Source organism: Microcaecilia unicolor, chromosome 5 (genome assembly GCF_901765095.1).
Source record: "Microcaecilia unicolor chromosome 5, aMicUni1.1, whole genome shotgun sequence".
NCBI classification, from domain to species: domain Eukaryota; kingdom Metazoa; phylum Chordata; class Amphibia; order Gymnophiona; family Siphonopidae; genus Microcaecilia; species Microcaecilia unicolor.
The window spans coordinates 262,625,658-262,644,263 of NC_044035.1; the positions used below are offsets into that span (position 1 = coordinate 262,625,658).

The window sequence follows — 18,606 nt, forward strand, 5'->3', positions numbered from 1 at the left end:
GCAAAAATGCAGTCACTGAACTCAGACGTTATCAATCTAAGTGACAATGGTTAAATAGCAGGCCTATCTTTATACATTTATCTATCCATTAAAACTATACATGGATTTTCAGTGCAGGCACCTATATACATTTTTGGTAAATAAACTGTTCAATATTTTCTTAATCATCTAAGAAGCATCAGCTGTCTCCAGTGCTTCATGTTCTGAACATTTTACTTTAAGCATTTGCTCAACCCATATAGCAGGTATGGGCCTATTATTAACCTCTTTAGCCATTACTTTGCTATTTAGAAGTTTGACTTGAATTTTAATTTTGAATGTATTGATTTAATATACAACCATTCAAAAACTGACATGACAGTGATTAACAGAAGGATATTTAAAAAAATAAAATTAAAATCCTTTTTACAGCAATTTACAATAAAATATTTGAAAATCTGGATCCAAATGGGATACCTTTTGAACTGCCATGAAGGACAAGGAGGAGGAAGTAAGAAAGGGAGTGGCAGAGAGCTGGAATAATGAAACTGGTCTCTTCGCTAAAGGGGGTTGTAAAGTGATAAGTAGGCCTTCTCATCTGGGATTTTGCTTGTTGATGTTCACTGTATATAAGTGGTTATGAAAATGTTTAATGAAAATACTCAAAATTAAAGAAAAAATCTTGGTCTAGTTCAGACAATAAATCAAAAACAACCTGAGAAATGAACTGTGCTGCGAGTTTCTGGTGCTGTTTGGTTGACTGGTCACTTAGACCTTCACTATACATTTCTTCAGCAAGATGAATGCTGAACTCCACCATCTGCTCTGCTATTGGTTTCATGGGCTTCTCTATGATCTTCTCAATCTCGTTGATCTAATAAAAACCGACAATCAGGTTTGCATTATTTTTGGTTGTTATCCAGGTATAACAAAGAATCCAGGTAAAAGTTAGAATACATATGTAGCACCATCTGTGATGCTAGTGCAATAAAAGGAGCTGAGCAAGGAACAGTAAGATACTGTATAACTAGCAACAAAGATCTGCAAAGCCACTTCTACTAAACAACATTTTTAAAATATCAATATGGAAAAATACCAGTGGTATTCTAAGCTAGCTGAAAACAATGGAATAGCTACAGGTGGGCCTGTACAGGTCCACCCTGTATGGCCCACCAAAAAATTTCAGCAGCCGCTATCTCACTCTCCTCTTTCCCACCCCCAAATTCAGCAGCCTCTACAATCTACCTCAGCATCTTCGCCAGCACAGCAGTAACACACAAATGCTGCCTGCATCAGCTCCACAGGCTTCCCTTTGCTGAATCCTGCACTAGCTGATGTCACTTCCTGTTTCTTCTCTGGTAGGATGCAGCAGACAGAAATCTGCGAGGCTGGTGCAGGCAGCAGAGGTGTGTCATTTCTGCACTGGCGAAGATGCTGAGATAGATTGGGGGTTGTCAAGCCATGGGCAGGGGCAAATGCTGGATCCTAGGGTGGAGGAGAGGGAGAGATATGCAGGTCAAAGGGGAGGGGAGAAGTTTTGAAAGGCTCACCCGTCTTAACTGTGGGCCCACCCAAAATGATAGGTCTGGCTACACCACTGGCTGAAAATTAGAAATACATTCAAAGAAATGTCCTTCCTCCTGTCATTCAACTTCACATCTACTTCAGAAATGTTGTACAAATGTTAGCGGGAAGAATAGTAATCTAGAATTCAGATGCAGACGTCCTGGGTCATGATGAGTTCCCAACACATTGACTTTCCAAGTGAATTGCTTTATGTCCTTGTGCTTCAAGGATCTAATTAAAACAAAGCACGTGTCTTAATCTGGTTTTCTCAGTCAACAAATTACATAAATTCCCATCTCTAAACATGATTTTGTTTGTTGAAAAGCATAGAAAACGTTCAGGGAGGGAAAGGATAAAACAGGAGGTCCCAGACCAAAAAGAAACAGAGTGCATGCTGGGAAAGAGAAAGACACCCTGGATTATAGGAAGAGAAATAATGTAATAAAAAAAACATTTACACTATTTTCTGTTTCTTCCTGTGTGCTGATGTTATTTAGCGTAGTGTTCTTAACAGACGTCCCCTGAGGGGGCAGGACATTAGCAGCTGCTTCTAGTAGAGGAAGGAAAAGCATACATTATCATCTTCTGTGTGATATATAGATACTATTCCAAGCAGAACATCTACAAAGGGACAGACATACAAAGCTAACATAACATATTAAGGTACAATACTTTGTATATTATATTACTAGCCGTTAAGCCCGTAACAACGGGCAAGTTTTTTATTTTCCTATGGCCTTGGCCTCCCCCCACCAACCCTGCTCTCTCCCCTGCCCTCCCCCCATCTCCATTGCTGCGTCTGTTTCCCTCAGTTCCGCCCCCTCCTTCCCTCCCTGCTCCCTCCTCCTCCGATTTCCATGTCCATGCCTCCTCCCTATTGGGCAGTACTGCTGGTGGAGGTGGGGCTTGGACTTCTACAACTCGCAGCGTTCGGTCTCTACTGCGCATTTGCTAGTGAGTCGGTCACTTGCAATTTATATGTTTGATATTTTCATGAATAATGTATAACCTCATTACTTTTTAGTGTACTATTTTGGCCTAATATTCAAAAGCAGTGGCTGATAAACATATAAGTAGACTATCAGTGAATAATCAGAGGCACTATACGCAGGGGAAGATTGACAGTGTTCGAGCCCTCGGCAAAAAGCCCATGGGCCCCTAAATACATATCAAAAGTGATTACTTTAGATGGAAGCAAGGGAAGAGTGGGTCCCCTACCATTTTAAGCTATCGGGCACTGACTGCCCTATTGTCAGGGCCGTGCTAACACGGTAAGCGGGGTAAGCACCACAGGGGGGCGCCGACCTCTGGAGGGTGCCTACTGTTTCCTGAGGTCAGCTCAGTTGCAAAATGTTTTACCTGAAGCTGTGATTCTCCTCTCTCCCCTGCCCTCCCCTCTTCGACCACAGTGCTCACTGAGGCAGGCAGACTCTGCTGAAGTTGTTTGAAAGAATACAACCAGTGCTATTTATGTCTTTGGTGTGGGACAAACTCCTCATTCAGGGTGAGCTTGAACAACATTCAAATTAAAGAGAACAGCCAGGTTTTGAGGGAGGTGTGCAAGTGAGACTGGGGAGAAATAAAAACTAAATAGTGTAATTGTTAAAATCTGTAAGTGGTTCAAAGTTTTTGTTTTTTTTTCTCTGAGCTTGTACACCGAGAGGAGGGCATGACTGCAATGATGTTTGCATAATTATCAGGTAACCCGATAGCTACAGCTAAAAGCCATTTCATTGGCTGATGGTTCCAACAGTAGTTTCAGAGGAAGTTTAGCTGACGTAGTGTAGAAGAGCTGGTAAGTGAAAATCTGATTGTTTTTTTTTTTTGGTGTTTGTTTTTATATAAAAGATTCTCCTTGGATAGGGAAGAGTCTGTGATATGTGAAAATATATTTTGCTTTAATGAAATTACTAAACTTTAGAGTCAGAGACTTATCAATGATCAGAAAAAGAAAGTCACCAGACAACAAAGGTAGAGAAAAATCATTTTATTTCATTTTAGTGTTTGGAATATCTCCACTTTGAGAATTTACATCTGCTATCTTATTTTGCAATGTAAAGCAATTTGTTTCTAAGAATATTGCTGACAATTCCTGTCAGTGTGGCAAGTGGTGAGCGATCATTTTCACAGTTAAAAATCATAAAAAACTAGTAAAAAATGCCCGTTTCAAAAGGGAAGGAAATGGGCGCTAGCAAGGCCATCCCCCACCCTCCCTCCCTCGCTGTTCCAGACTCTGTCGTCCCTCCGTTTTCACCCCCCCTTTTCACGACCCAGTCGACCCCCCCTTCTCGGCGAAAACCATCCCCCGCCGCCGTCCAGTACCTGTGCTGATGGGGGACCCCAACCCCCGTCAGCCGAAGTCCTGTGCTGGCCTTTGAGGCATTGCTTCTTCAATGATTTTGTGTCCAAGTTGCTCTGCGTGCATCTGACATCAGACGCACGCAGAGGAACTTGAACCAAAGATCATTGAAGAAGCAACGGCGCGAAGGCCAGCACAGGACTTCAGCTGACGGGGGTTGGGGTCCCCCGTCAGCACAGGTACTGGACAGCGGCGGGGGACGGTTTTCGCCAAGAAGGGGGGTCGACTGGGTCACGGAAGGGGGGGTGCAGTGGGCTGTAACACAGGGGGAGGAGTAGGGAAACACACTCCGTGTGTTTCCCTACTCCTCCCCTTGCTTTGGTATCAGCTGTCACTGACGTCAGTGCGTGCCTGCCTAGCAGACCACCTCCGAGGAAGGCACGGTCCCAGGCACATCCTGTTGGAGGTGAGAATTATTATATAGGATTATTTGCGATCAAGTATTTTGCAAGAAAGGCTTGTAAGCCTTGCCATGATTGCTATTGAGAATGATATATGTGCCCAGTTAGATATCAAAGATTTAATTACTAATTTTGTGAACATGAAAGCACGAAAAGCTAAGTGGTTGTAAACCCTCTATTTGTTCAGCAATCCCACAAAGATGCACTCCATCTTTCAGCTCCTATTTCCTTTGCATCTTGTGCCACACCGGGGGGGGGGGGGCGCCAACTGATAGTCTGCAGGGGGGCACCAGAGACCCTAGGCATGGCCCTGCCTATTGTTCTACCAGTCAGTCCACCCCTGACTGTGAGAGTAATTTTATAACCAGGCTTCCAGCTTAAGGCAGGCAAAAGTAAACTACTTCAAGCCTATTTAGTAAAGAAAAGTAGACGCTGACTTCTCTTTATAAAATATTAGCATCAATGGCCAATATGTGCCAGCAAGTAAGGTGCAATCAGTTACATGAATTCCCCTCCCAGGTCCAGAACTGCAGTTGAGTTCTAGTCAGACATTTGGGCACGTAATTTTCTATAATTAGGGAGGCGTATGTGTAGCTCAATGATCATTTATTCAATGCCGCTGACTATACGTATAGCAGTGCTGAATATATATATACATTTTCTAAACAACATGGAGTTCAAATATTAACCCATTTCATTTTAGTGGTTACAACTCAATTGCTAATAACTGGTATTATCATTGGACAGTTCTCTTTCATCCTCCCTCAGTTCTATTACACTGGAAGCCATTTTAGAATGGTTAGATGGCACTGATGTATAAAAAGCTAGTTTACATGTATAAACAGCATACAGGTGTGTGTAACGATTTTAGAAAAGCCACAACTTACACATGTACTGTGTATCTGCAGCATATACATTTCAAGGGCATGTGACTTGTACATGATGTGAGCAGACTTTTAAAATATTGATGTACTTACCATTTTACAAAGTGAAGACACTTGGATTTCAAAAATAATTTCCGTGTTAACATTTACACATCCTCTGAATCAGGCATGTGAGCAAACTCTGATCTGGACCTAGGGGTTTCAGGAGTGAGAGGGTAACTGTGCATATTCCTCTGCTCTTAAAACCACCTCAAAAGCCATCAGATCCTTAATTGGTTCCTCTTGTACATGTAGTTTTACAAACTGCAACACTTATGAACAGTGCTTTTTTTGTAGACAAAAAGGTGCAGGTACTCATTATGGGCGGGGTCACCACATATGGCTCCATCTCTATGATAGCCACAATCACATTAACCACACCCCTTACACCAGCCATGGTGCATATAAACAGACATCATTGAAAATATTATACTAGTATAAGAGAAAAAAATAACATGATTTTTTGTCAATATAAATCATTTCTGTAAGCTGTTACAGCTCCAGTATACCCAGTGCAAAATAAGACAGCAGATGTAAATTCTCAAATTGGACATATTCCAAACACTAAAATGAAAATAAAATGATTTTTTTCTACCTTTGTTTGTCTGGTGACTTTGTTTTTCTATCCATATTGGTCCCAGTCTCTGATTCTGCTGCTCTCGATCTGTTCTCTTAACTCCATTTCCTGGGCTTCCTTTCCATTTATTTTTTTACTTTCCTCCATTCTTCTTCATTTCTTGCCCTAAATCCATAAGTAAAAGCTGGGTCCTCCTCTGTGGAATTGACTGGAGGAGGTATAACGTGGATCCAGCTTTTGCCTATTTTCTCCATCCATGTGCAGTTTTTCTCCCCCCTGCCCTCCCCTCCATCCACCCATGTCCAGCAACCCTCCTCTCCCCCCCTGCCCCCCTCTAGCCACCCATGTCCAGCAACCCTCCTCTCCCCCCCTCCCCTCCCCTCCAGCCACCCATGTCCAGCAACCCTCCTCTCCCCCTCCCCTCCAGCCACCCATGTCCAGCAACCCTCCTCTCCCATGCCCCCCCTACAGCCACCCATGTCCAGCAACCCTCCTTTTCCCCCTGCCCTCCCCTCCAGCCACCCATGTCTAGCAACCCTCCTCTCCCCCTCCCCTCCCCTCCAGCCACCCATGTCCAGCAACCCTCCTCTTCCCCCAGCCCTCCCCTCTAGCCACCCATGTCCAGCAACTCTCCTCTCCCCCCTGCCCTCTCCTCCAGCCACCCATGTCCAGCAACCCTCCTCTCCCCCCTGCCCTTCCCTCCAGCCACCCATGTCCAGCGATTCTCTTCTCCCCTGCCCCCACTCCATCCACCCATGTCCAGCAACCCTCCTCTCCCTCAGCCCTCCCCTCCAGCCACCCATGTCCAGCAACCCTCCTCTCCCCTGCCCCCCCTCCAGCCACCCATACCCAGCAATTCTCTTCTCTCCCCTGTCCCCCCTCCATCCACCCATGTCCAGCAACCCTCCTCTCCCCTCTGTCCTTCCCTCCAGCCACCCATGTCCAGCAACCCTCCTCTCCCCCCTGCCCTCCACTCCAGCCACCCATGCCAAGCAACCCTCCTCTCCCCTCCTCCCCTCCAGCCATCCATACCCAGCGATTCTCCTCACTCTACGGCCCCCCTCCAGCCACCCAGGTTGTCCAGTGGATTGTTCGGGGCAGGCAGGAAAGATCCCCAGTCTTGCCTGCTGCCAGCGCTGACTCTCCCGCGGCGCTACTGCATCACTCTTCAAAATGGCCACCAAGACTTACAAGGGCAGCCTCCAAGACTTCAGCAGATGTCTTGGCGGCCATTTTTAAAGAGCGATCTGGCAGCAGGGGAGGGTCAGCGCCGGCAGCGGGCAGACAAGACTGGGAATCTTTCCTGCCTGCCCTGAAGAATCCACTGGACAGCCGGACCTCACAAAAAAAGGTGCCGGTACGCCATACCGGCTCGTACCGGCACAAAAAAATCACTGCTTATGAATGTAGGGCCCAAAGGAAGCCACTCTTTTTTGCATATTTTTATAGAAAATGACTATTCTGCCCATCCTTATACATATTTTACATAAAGCTCTGCATTCAGTAAACTTCTTGTCAGTGGCGTAGGAAGGGGGGGCGGGGGGCAGTCCGCCCCGGGTGCACGCCGCTGGGGGGTGTCGGCTCCACGCTGGTGCACTGCCCTCTCTGCCCCGGAACAGGTTACTTCCTGTTCCGGGACAGAGAGAGCAGTGAATCAGCACGGAGCCGACACACCCCAGCAACGTGCAGTCGTGGCGGATCGGCCCTCCCGCCCGTCCCTCGCCGCAGGTATGCGCTCCGGGGGAGGTGCGCTCCAGCGGGAGGAGGGTGCGCCATGCTGCACCTGGGGGGGGGGGGGTGCAGCGGCGACCCGCCCCGGGTGTCAGCTCCCCTCGCTACGGCTCTGCTTCTTGTAAAATACCCCAAAAATTTTGAATATTTTGATTTGGATGTCTCTTTTCTAACCTTTTGGTGCTGCCATTGAAGCAGGTGTGTTCTAATCTGTTCTATGGAATCAGTGTCTCCTGTTTTTTGATTTCTTTGGGAGTTGGGGATTCCTGAGAAAGGAGTGATCTGAAACAGAGTTGAGTCCTCATTTCAAGAAGAAACACTAATGCAGACACATTTTGGCTCCTATTTACAAAGCCGCGCTAGTGGCTGGCAGAGCAGTACTACCGAATGAGCTATGTCAGCAATGCCAAGCAGCTTTGTAAACAGGGGAGTTTGTTAGGAGAAGTTTCATGACATGGTGCAGATAAGTGACTCGTCTATTGACTATCCATTGGAACTTCTACTGTAACACTGTTGGTGCAAATACAGTTATAAGATTTATTCATATTTAATTTGGTTCATTTTAATTTTGTGGCACACTTAAGGATGTACCCAGGAGTTCAAATGAGAGCTGTACAGGCTCGTTTATTAATTTACAATACTCCATTTCCAAGGGTAACAGCACATGAAATGTCTTGTATGGATTAATATAGCTTATAATGATTCAGTCCAGAATAATTAATTTTTATATTTTCACATGCCTCCTCCCACAGTGAGAGTTAAATATGCCTTGAGGCTTTCTTTCTCTGTGGACTATTTGTCAGGTTATTTCTTTGTTTTAAATATGAGTTGATCCAAGCTTTCTCATAAAAGAAAAATAAAACAAAACTCTAACTCCATCAGACTGCATATCTTTTTAATTATTAACTATTTCACATTTAGATCTCTTTTATTAATGTGTGCTAAGCAATTAACACAGGTATTAGCAGGCACTGTTAGTGCATATCCATGCTAATGGTTCATGCAGTGGCTTGACACTTAGCACACGCTAATTCCAATTTTGACAAACGCAGAATAGGAGAGGACTGGTCAGCATATAAAGAGGAGCAGTAGGCATGAGGCCCTGTTGGAGTTGGAAAAACTACACATAACCCACTTCAGTAGGTATTAGGAAGAAGAAATGAATGCACACTGTCACGATTGTGGCCGTGACCCCTCTTTTGACTCACCTTATTTCTGCTGGTCAGCTCATGGGCTGGCTTTTTTCTGCATTGTTGTGTTTGTCCTGTGTGTTCCAAGCCTCAATTTGGTGTTCAGAGTGTAGGGTTTCTACTTCCTGTGTGTTCCAAGCCTCACTTCGGTGTTCAGTGTGTATTTCCTGTTTCTGTCCTGTAGGGTTTCCACTTCCTCTGTGTTTCAAGCCTCACTTTGGGTTCTGTGTATTTCCTGTCTCTGTCCTGTTTATAAGGAAGTGGTTGACTTTCATTCAGGGCCTTTGCAATGCCAAAGGTCCCCAGGTTAGTCCATGTGCAGTGTGCACTTCTGCCTTGTTCTAGTCTGTATGCTCGTGGGCACTTCAGTTTAGATTTCTTGCCTTGTTCTTGTCTGGGTGCCTGTGGGCACTTCTGTGCCTTGTTTTCTTATTTTGGTGCCTGTGTGCACTTCTGCCTTTAGTCTTAGTTCTGTTGTTTGTCTGTGTGGGTCAGCTTTGTGTTTTGCCTAGTCTGCCTTGCTTGTTTTGTCCCCTCTACCTTAGCTTCAGCCATTGTTCTGTTGTTTGTCTGTGTGGGTTAGCTTTGTGTCCTGCCTAGTCTGCCTTGCTTGTTCTAGTCCCTTCTACTTTAGCTTCAGCCATTGTTCTGTTGTTTGTCTGTGTGGGTTAGCTTTGTGTTCTGCTTGTCTCTGCCCTGTTTGTCTTCAGCTCCAGTTAGCTTCTGTTCCCCTCCTGTTTGTATCTGCCCTGTCTGTCTTTAGCTCTATTCCCTTCCTGCTTGTCTCTGCCTTGCAAGCCTTCAGCTTTGGCTCTGTCCCTGCTTGTCTGTCTTTACCCTGGTAGTCTTTAGCTCCAGTCCCCTTCCTGCTTGTCTCTGCCTTGCAAGCCTTCAGCTTTGGCTCTGTCCCTGCTTGTCTGTCTTTACCCTGGTAGTCTTTAGCTCCAGTCCCCTTCCTGCTTGTCTCTGCCCTGTTTGCTGCCAAGCTTGTTTGTAAATCCTGAATCTTGCTTGAGTATCCTGAATCCCATTCCAGTCAAGCCAAGCTTGTTCCTGAATCCAGTTCCGGTCCGGCCAGGCCTAGTCCATTCCAGAATCCGGTTCCGGCCAGGCCTAGTCCATTCCAGAATCCGGTTCCAGTCAGGCCGGGTCCGTTCCAGAATCCGGTTCCAGCCAGGCCTAGCCCGTTCCAGGTTCCGGCCCGGCCTAGCCCATTCCAGGTTCAGGTTTCGGCCTAGCCCGTTCCAGGATCAGGTTCCGGTTCCGGCCTAGCCCATTCCAGGTTCAGGTTCCGGCCAAGCCCAGTCCGTTCCAGAATCTGGTTCCGGTCCGGCCAAGCCAAGTCCATTCCAGTCTCCTGTTGTTCCAGTCTATCTGTTCCAGCCCTCCCTGTCTACAGCTCCAGTCCTGCTAGTCCAGTCTTGGTTGGGGAATTTTGCCTCCTGCTGCCGCTCGTCGACAGTAGGCCAAGGGCTCACGTTGTTCCAGAGTCCATGACTGTTTGTTCAAAACCTGGGATCGTGACACACACATGAAGGGTAATTCTATACATATATAATGGACACTTATTAAGACATTTGACCTAGGTTTTGCTAAGTGTATTAGACAGTATGATGCTGAAGATGTATTATTGGGTTAATATAACTAGATAATATAGCATAGTTTTATGTTTTTGATTATTTATTTATTGCAGGCTCAATGTGGCTTACAATACATCATAAATGGTAAAGATATAATAGAAAAATAGAAAATTTAGTTAACAGAAGAATCATGGCAACATGATAATGATATAACATGATAGTAATATAACAAGCAAATATTATAAGGCAGTTCTGAATATCTGTGAAGGAGTAGTGTATGTTTACATTTGTTGATCTTTGTGGTATGCTTTATTAAAGAGATGGGTCTTCAGTAGTTTTCAGAAGTTGGTTAGTTCATAACCCATTTTTAGGTTGCGCAGCAGTGCATTCCATAGCTGTGTACTCAAGTAGGTGAAATTTGACGCATGCATTAATTTGTATTTTAGGCCTTTACAGTTTGGGAAGTGCAGATTAAGGAATGTGCGGGATGATCTTTTAGCATTCCTGGGTGGTAAGTCTTGTTTCTTTGTCATTTTAATTATTATGTATGTAAACTTTGTTATCCGCTTAGAATCCATGAAATAATGTGGACTATAAGATTTTTACAATAATACCAGGGTGCCTATTTTAAGTGCAAGCTTATAGTATATTTAGACTTTCTATACTGCCTGTACTGACAATTGTATAAAGGACAGAGTACAGTCATCTAAGTCACACATACAGTTAATAGGGGTTTAGCAGATAATGGTCCTATTAGACACGTAAATTTGACATGTCAAGCGCTTTCGACATGGTTGATCATGGAATACTTCTACATATCCTTGAATACTTCAGAATAGGAGGCAACGTTCTCAATTGGTTCAAGGGATTCCTAACCACACGATCATACCAAGTGACATCCAACTCGTCTACCTCAGCTGCATGGACACCTGAATGTGGAGTCCCCCTCTCGCCGACTTTATTTAACTTAATGGTGATACCCTTAGCCAAACTACTATCAAACCAAAACCTCAACCCATACATATACGCAGACGACGTAACGATCTACATCCCATTCAAACACGATCTAAAGGAAATCTCCAATAACATCAACCAAAGTCTTCAGATCATGCATTCATGGGCAGATGCATTTCGGCTGAAACTTAATGCAGATAAAACCCAATGCCTAATACTCACCTCTCAACATAACAAGAACAAATTCATCGCCATTAACACACCAAATTTGAATCTTCCAATTTCAGACACCCTAAAAATTTTTGGAGTCACCATCGATCGACATCTAACACTTGAGAATCACGCGAAAAACAAACTAAGAAGATGTTCCACTCTATGTGGAAATTAAAAAGAGTAAGACCTTTCTTCCCAAGGTCAGTTTTTTGCAACTTGATACAATCTGTGGTGCTCAGTCACCTACACTACTGCAATGCACTTTACGCCGGCTGCAAAGAACAAATAATCAAGAAACTTCAGACAGCCCAGAACACTGCAGCTAAACTCATATTCGGTAAAACAAAATATGAAAATGCAAAACCCTTATGAGAGAAACTACACTGGCTCCCACTTAAAGAGCAAATCACGTTCAAAATATGCTCCTTAGTCCACAAAATCATTCACGGAGATGCACCAGCCTACATGTGAGACCTGATAGACCTACCACCTAGGAATGCCAAAAGATCATCCTGCACATTCCTTAACCTGCACTTTCCTAACTGCAAAGGTCTAAAATACAAACTAATGCACGCGTCAAAGTTTACCTACTTGAGTGCACAGTTATGGAACGCATTGCCGCGCAACTTAAAAACGATCTACGAACTAACGGACTTCCGCAAACTACTGAAGACCCATCTCTTTAACATGGCATACCACAAAAATCAACCAATGTGAATATACACAACTCCCCCACATATAGTCAGAACTGTTTTACAATATATGCTTGTTATATTACTACCATGTCCTATCACTATCATGTTACCAAAAATCCTGCTGTAATACTAATTATCTATTTTCTAATATACTTCCATTATTCACGATGTATTGTAAGCCACATTGAGCCTGCAAAGAGGTGGGAAAATGTGGGATACAAATGCAATAAATGAATAAATAATGGTCCTATTAGGAATACAATGCCAAGAAAGCGAGATCAAATTCATGCAATAGATCAAGTATCATATGCTTGGCCATAGAGTTTTAATAGCTGTTTTAAACTCCTTTAAAGAGCGGATACTATGAATATTCAAGGTAATAGTCAAAGGTAACTTATTCCAAGACACAGGAGCTAAAAAATAAAAAGCAATGTGTCTCGTGGTCTGAAGTCATGCTTGTTTAGGGCTAGGGAGAATTAAGCGATAGTCATTTATGGAGCAAAGAACAAGTAGCGATGTATACAGAATCGTAAGAACGTCAAAGTAATCCGGAAGACCTATCTTAAACGCCTTGAAGTTGAGAATTAGAATCTTATAGATGATTCTCTGGTCTACAGGCAACCAATGGTGTTTTTAAATAAGTGGCTAGTATATAGATGCTTGCACCTAGATGTATGTATGAATGCACATAATCTATAGTACTCTATAATTTACACATATATAAGGGTACTCCACCCTCTGGCAAAGTATGTGTCAAGTACTTTTCCACTAGTCAATATTCTATAAGAAGTCATTTGCATATGTGAGAATCTACTTTTGCACATAAATGACTAAAATACCACCATTTACATGCCTTCTTGCTACCTAGAACTAGATAACACCTTATAGAATTATCCTATAGAGCTGACCCAAATAATAAGAAGCAAACAGTTGCACAATTTAGGACAAGATTCTATATATGGTGACTGAAAATTCTGTGCAGAAAAAAAGTACGCCTATATTTTATAGAATAGGCTTAAATTTCCACTCGGTATATAGCCTATACTGAGCGCCTCTTCATGCGACCAAATTTAGTTGCAGTCATTTACGCCATGTTTTACTTGGTGTTAATCCAGATACCTAAATTAGGCACAGAATGGGTGTATTCTATAACAATGCACATAGATTTTAGAAATGCCGATGCCCTGCCTATGGCCATGCCCCCTTTTCAAATATGTGACTTAAAATTTAAGCGCACCACATTACACAATACGCTTTGCAAGTTGTGCAAATAAATCTTAATGTCAATTAGTGCTGATAATTGCTTGTTAACATCCAATTGACAGCACTGATTAGCTAGTTAACCAACTAAGTTATGCACATTGAATACGCTTCAATTTTCTTGCAGAAATTAAGACGTGATATATAGAATCCTGGGGTTAAAGGGCAATTTAGCATCTCAGTCTAGGAGCCCAAATGCCATGTGCTTAGTGTCAATTCTATAATGGTATCTTGGCATCAAGATTCCATTACAGAATACTGGCATAAGGCTGGCATTGGCGCCTATGTGTAGGCGCGCCTTCTTATGCCATGTCAATGGCAGGCATAAGTGGGCATGTCTAGTTGCACCACATGATGCGCATAGTTTACAGTATTCTATAAACTACATGCATAACTGGGATACGTGCACATGGCCCACCCATGATTCATCCATGTGCACGCCCCCCCCCCCCCTTGCAGTTAGGTGCTAAGGCAGTAAGACACTGCCTTATAGAATAGCACCTATCCCTGGACTCTATATATGGCACCTACAATTGTGTGAAATTTGGGTGCGTGCACAACTTCAGTAAAAGGCCCTTAAATATCAATAACTGGATGCTATCAACCAATTATTGATGTTAATTGGCACTTATTAAAATTTGCATCTTGCTGCGCAATATTCTATAAGGCATGACGCCTAAATGTACTAGCGTGTAACTCCAAAGAGGGCCTGTCCATGGGCATGTTGGGGAATTCCAAAACGTTGTGGGTGGAATTATAGAATACGGCCTCAGTGTGCCTAAGTTATGCACCAGAATTTACACAAGGTTTCAACAGGCATAAATGGTGGCTTCTAAAGTTAGGCATGGGAGTCGGCACTAAGCGCAATTCTATAAACGGCGTGTGCACTTTATAGAATCGCACTTAACACCAATTTTTTACAGCACCAAATTTTGAACCCATTTATAGAACTCCCTCCCTACAGGGGCACCCAACCATTTGGCCACCTGAGGCAGGGGCCTCAGGCAGCGCTCTTTTAGGAGCAACATCTCCCCCTTCCTCGAGTTTACCTTCTTTTTTCATATTCTAAAAGCTGGCAGGCCCGATTCCCATACCCTGCCGCCAGCACCTGCCTCTTTACTGCGGCTGTCTCTGTGATGCAACTTCCTGTTTCCTCAGAGGCGGTTGCAGTAAAGAGGCCAGTGCTGGCGGCAGGGCAGCATATGGGAATCTCAGCCGCTGCCGGCAGCTTTTGCAACATGAAGAAAGAAGGTAAATGCAGGGAACGGGGTGGAGGAAGGAAGGGGGAGATGCCAGAACTTTGGCCGGTGGGGGGGGGGGGAGGTAGCAGCATCTCACCCCTGCATCAGGCATCTTGCCTTGGGCCGCCTCCATTTTATGGCACATTTGATGTGCATAGGATAGAATTGCCCCATTATAGATTATTCTTATGAGTTGTGATGCAGTTAACGTGTGGTATTGTCTCTGCATCTACAACTCCAGCAGTTACCACATTTGGCCATTTACCTGTGGTAACAGCAAAATTTTAATGCACCTCAGTAAAAGAGACCTAAGAAAGAAAACATTAATGTTTTACTTTTTCAACCAGCATCCCTTTATACAGCGTTGTTATACCACACAGACTTCGTAATCAAGAGAGCTAAACCAGACCTTTAAGTGATGTAGCATCCCCAGCTGGAGACGGTATGGTTCTCTCTGACCTAGAAAATACCAGAAAAAGCAACCAAAATAAGTTGGAGGATGGGCACCAGCAAAGTTTCTATCACACAAAATTAGCCATTAAAAATGACAGTAAAAAATTCACAGTTTCTAACTTTAATTAAGTTTTATATAAGAGAGAGAGAGCTCTTCCACTGTGGTATTGTCCAGTAAAACTACAGGCCTCAAGAGCCCAAGCACAGACCCTGGTGAGGGTAATATGAGCATTGCCTGGAACTGATTGGGTTCAATTTAGTTGTGAATAGCCATTGGTACTATCATTTTAGAAGTTTTCAGCTATGAACATGTGCTAGTCTTACAGTATATGGCCTCAGAACATGGACAAAGAAAAGTGAAGTAAGCAGTAGCAGATATTGTTTTAATTCTGAAAAATTATTTTGATAAGCTTTCCAGTTTCATACTACCATTTTGTTTTTTGGACAACAGCCTATAAAGTTGCTATAACATGCACCCTGGAGCTGGCTGCATTTCTGCCTATTGCCTGGTAGGTGTAGGAGATTCTTAATTATACAGGTGTCTATCCTGGCTTGAAAGGTCAGGACATAATTGATAATAGGCTACAGATGTACCATAACTTACAGTTATACCACAAGGTAATACTTTAGTAGTTTCAGGACCAATTTTATCATTAAATTGTGGAGAAGGAGGCACCGGTGGAGCAGAAGCTGCCAGTGGTAGAGAATGATAATTTAATTCTTTAATTGCGGTTAAACGCTATTTATTAAGAATTCCAAAACTCATATCATTGTTATCATCGCTACGTGCAAATGACAGACCTAATTAACTAAGAAATAAATAAGTCTAAACTTTGATACCTAAGCAGATGGCTTCTGGCATGTCTCAAGTACACAAGAATGCTAGATAGCAGGTGGCACTGCAATGTTCACTTACTCGTTTGGAAACCCAGTAGGTACATCTGTCTATACATAAAATATAGCAGTTGCAAAGCAATATTTTTATTTATTTATTGCATTTGTATCCCACATTTTCCCACCTTTTTGCGGGTTCAGTGTGGCTTACAATATGAGTTAAATATTGGAAATACAATTTGTTACAGATTGGTTATGGATTACATTGTGCAGAGTTATGCGAAACAATTGAGGTGTCGTTAAGGAATGTAACAATGGAACACAAACATTGAAACTTTGGGAGGAAACAATGGGAGCTTAGAGGGCGATAAAAAGGCATGAAGACATATGGTATATATCTTTCTGTGAGTAAAGGTATGAATGATGTGATAATACGGGAATGAGAGTTCAGAGGTGAATGTATGATGCGTTAGTGAACAGTAAGTGTGGACTTTATGTGTTTTGGTTCTTTACGTAAATTTTTTCAAAAAGATGGGTCTTCAATAATCTGCGGAAGGAAGCTTGCTCGTTGATTGTTCTTAAATTGCGCGGCAGTGTATTCCAAAACTGCGTGCTCATGTGAGAAAAGGTTGACGCGTGTAGCGCTTTGTATTTCAAGCCCTTGCAATTGGGGAAGTGGAGGTTAAGGAAGGTTCGGGATGATCTTTTGGCGTTTCTGGGTGGTAAGTCTATTAACTCAGACATGTAGGCTGGGGCTTCGCTGTGAATGATTTTGTGGACTAATGTGCATACTTTAAAAGTGACGCGTTCCTTGAGTGGAAGCCAGTGCAGTTTCTCTCGTAATGGTTTTGCACTTTCATATTTTGGCTTTCCAAAGATGAGTCTGGCTGCTGTATTCTGGGCTGTTTGAAGTTTCCTCAGTGTTTGTTCTTTGCAACCTGCGTATAGTGAGTTGCAGTAATCCAGATGGCTGAGCACGAGGGATTGCACTAGGCTGCGAAAGACGGATCTTCGGAAGTATGGTCTTATCCTTTTCAGTTTCCACATGCTGTAAAACATCTTTTTAGTTGTTTTGTTAGCGTGAGTTTCGAGCGTTAGGTGGCGGTCGATAGTGATTCCAAGGATTTTTAGCGTTTCTGAGATTTGAAGGTTCAGGTTTGGTGTGTTTATAGCTGTGAATTCTTTTGTGTTGCATTGGGAGGTGAGTATCAGGCATTGAGTTTTTTCTGCATTTAATTTCAGATGAAATGCATCTGCCCATGTGTTCATGATGTGTAGACTTTGATTGATTTCGTTGAAGATTTCGTTAATGTCTTGTTTGAAGGGGATGTATATTGTCACATCATCAGCGTATATATATGGGTTGAGGTTATGGTTTGATAGGAGTTTTGCCAGAGGGATCATCATTAGGTTGAAAATGGTTGGTGAGAGAGGTGATCCTTGTGGTACTCCACATTCAGGTGTCCATGCCTTAGACGTGGTCGAATTTGATGTGACTTGATACGAACGTTGGGTTAGGAACCCTTCGAACCAATTCAGGACATTTCCTCCAATGCCAAAGTATTCGAGTATGTGTAATAGGATTCCGTGGTCAACCATATCGAAGGCACTTGACATGTCAAATTGTAGGAGGAGTATATTGTTGCCAGTTGCGATTATTTGTTTAAATCTAGTCATAAGGGTGACTAATACTGTTTCTGTGCTATGATTCGACCGGAATCCTGATTGGGCGTCATGCAGTATTGAGTGTTTGTTTAGATAGTTTGTAAGTTGTTTGGTTACCATTCCTTCGGTTATTTTGGTTATTAGTGGTATGGATGCTACTGGCCTGTAGTTGGTTATTTCACTCGTGCTTTTCTTTGTATTTTTAGGAATTGGGGTGAGTAAGATTTTTCCTTTTTCTTTTGGGAAAAGTCTGTTTTGTAGCATGAAGTTCACATAGCTCGTTAGGTCTATTATGAATTGTTGAGGAGCAGATTTCATGAGGTTATTTGGGCATGTGTCTAGTTTGCAGTGGGATTTGGCATATCTTTTGAGAGTTTCAGAGATGAGGTCTTCTGATAGTATTTCGAATTCGGTCCATGTTCTGTCTGCAGGGTATGTTCCTTCTTCTGGGTCAAGACAATCTAAAAGTGTGGCGTACTCAATAGGGCTTGCAGGTATTTTGAGTCGTAGTTGTATAATTTTCTCCTTGAAGTATTTCGCAAGGTTGTCCACATCTGGTACATCTTTGCCGTTGTTTGTAACTGGTGTGGTGTCTAACAGTTTGTTCACAAGGTTGAAGAGTTTATGTGTGTCTTTGTAGTTTGGTCCTATTATTGTTTTGTAATGTAGTCTTTTGGTCTGTTTTATGGAGTATTTGTATTTTCTCCGAAGTAATTTCCATGCGTTTAGTGTTTGTTCGTCTTTCTTTTTGTTCCATTCTCGTTCTAGTTTCCTGACTTGTGTTTTAAGTTTTTTCAGCTCTTCGGTGAACCATGGATTTGTTTTTTTCCTGTGTGATGTTCTGGTTTGGATTGGGGCGATTTTGTCTAATGTTGTTGTACATAGATCGTCCCATTCTTGGAGGAATTGGATGGTTTCAGCGTTTGTTGGCCATTCGTTCTGGTAGATCTGTTGCCAGAATATTGTGGGGTCTATTTTTCCTCTC

At 43.1% G+C, this 18,606-nt stretch overlaps 1 protein-coding gene across 1 annotated transcript in view; it reads right to left on the reverse strand.

Moving 5' to 3' along the window:
• IMPG2 (interphotoreceptor matrix proteoglycan 2) overlaps window positions 1–18,606 on the reverse strand; it is a 68,794-nt gene that overhangs the window by 34,434 nt on the left and 15,754 nt on the right. The window contains 3 exon segments of the mRNA XM_030205039.1: window positions 695–853; window positions 2,004–2,095; window positions 16,039–16,067. Coding sequence (XP_030060899.1) covers window positions 695–853; window positions 2,004–2,095; window positions 16,039–16,067 — 280 coding nt within the window.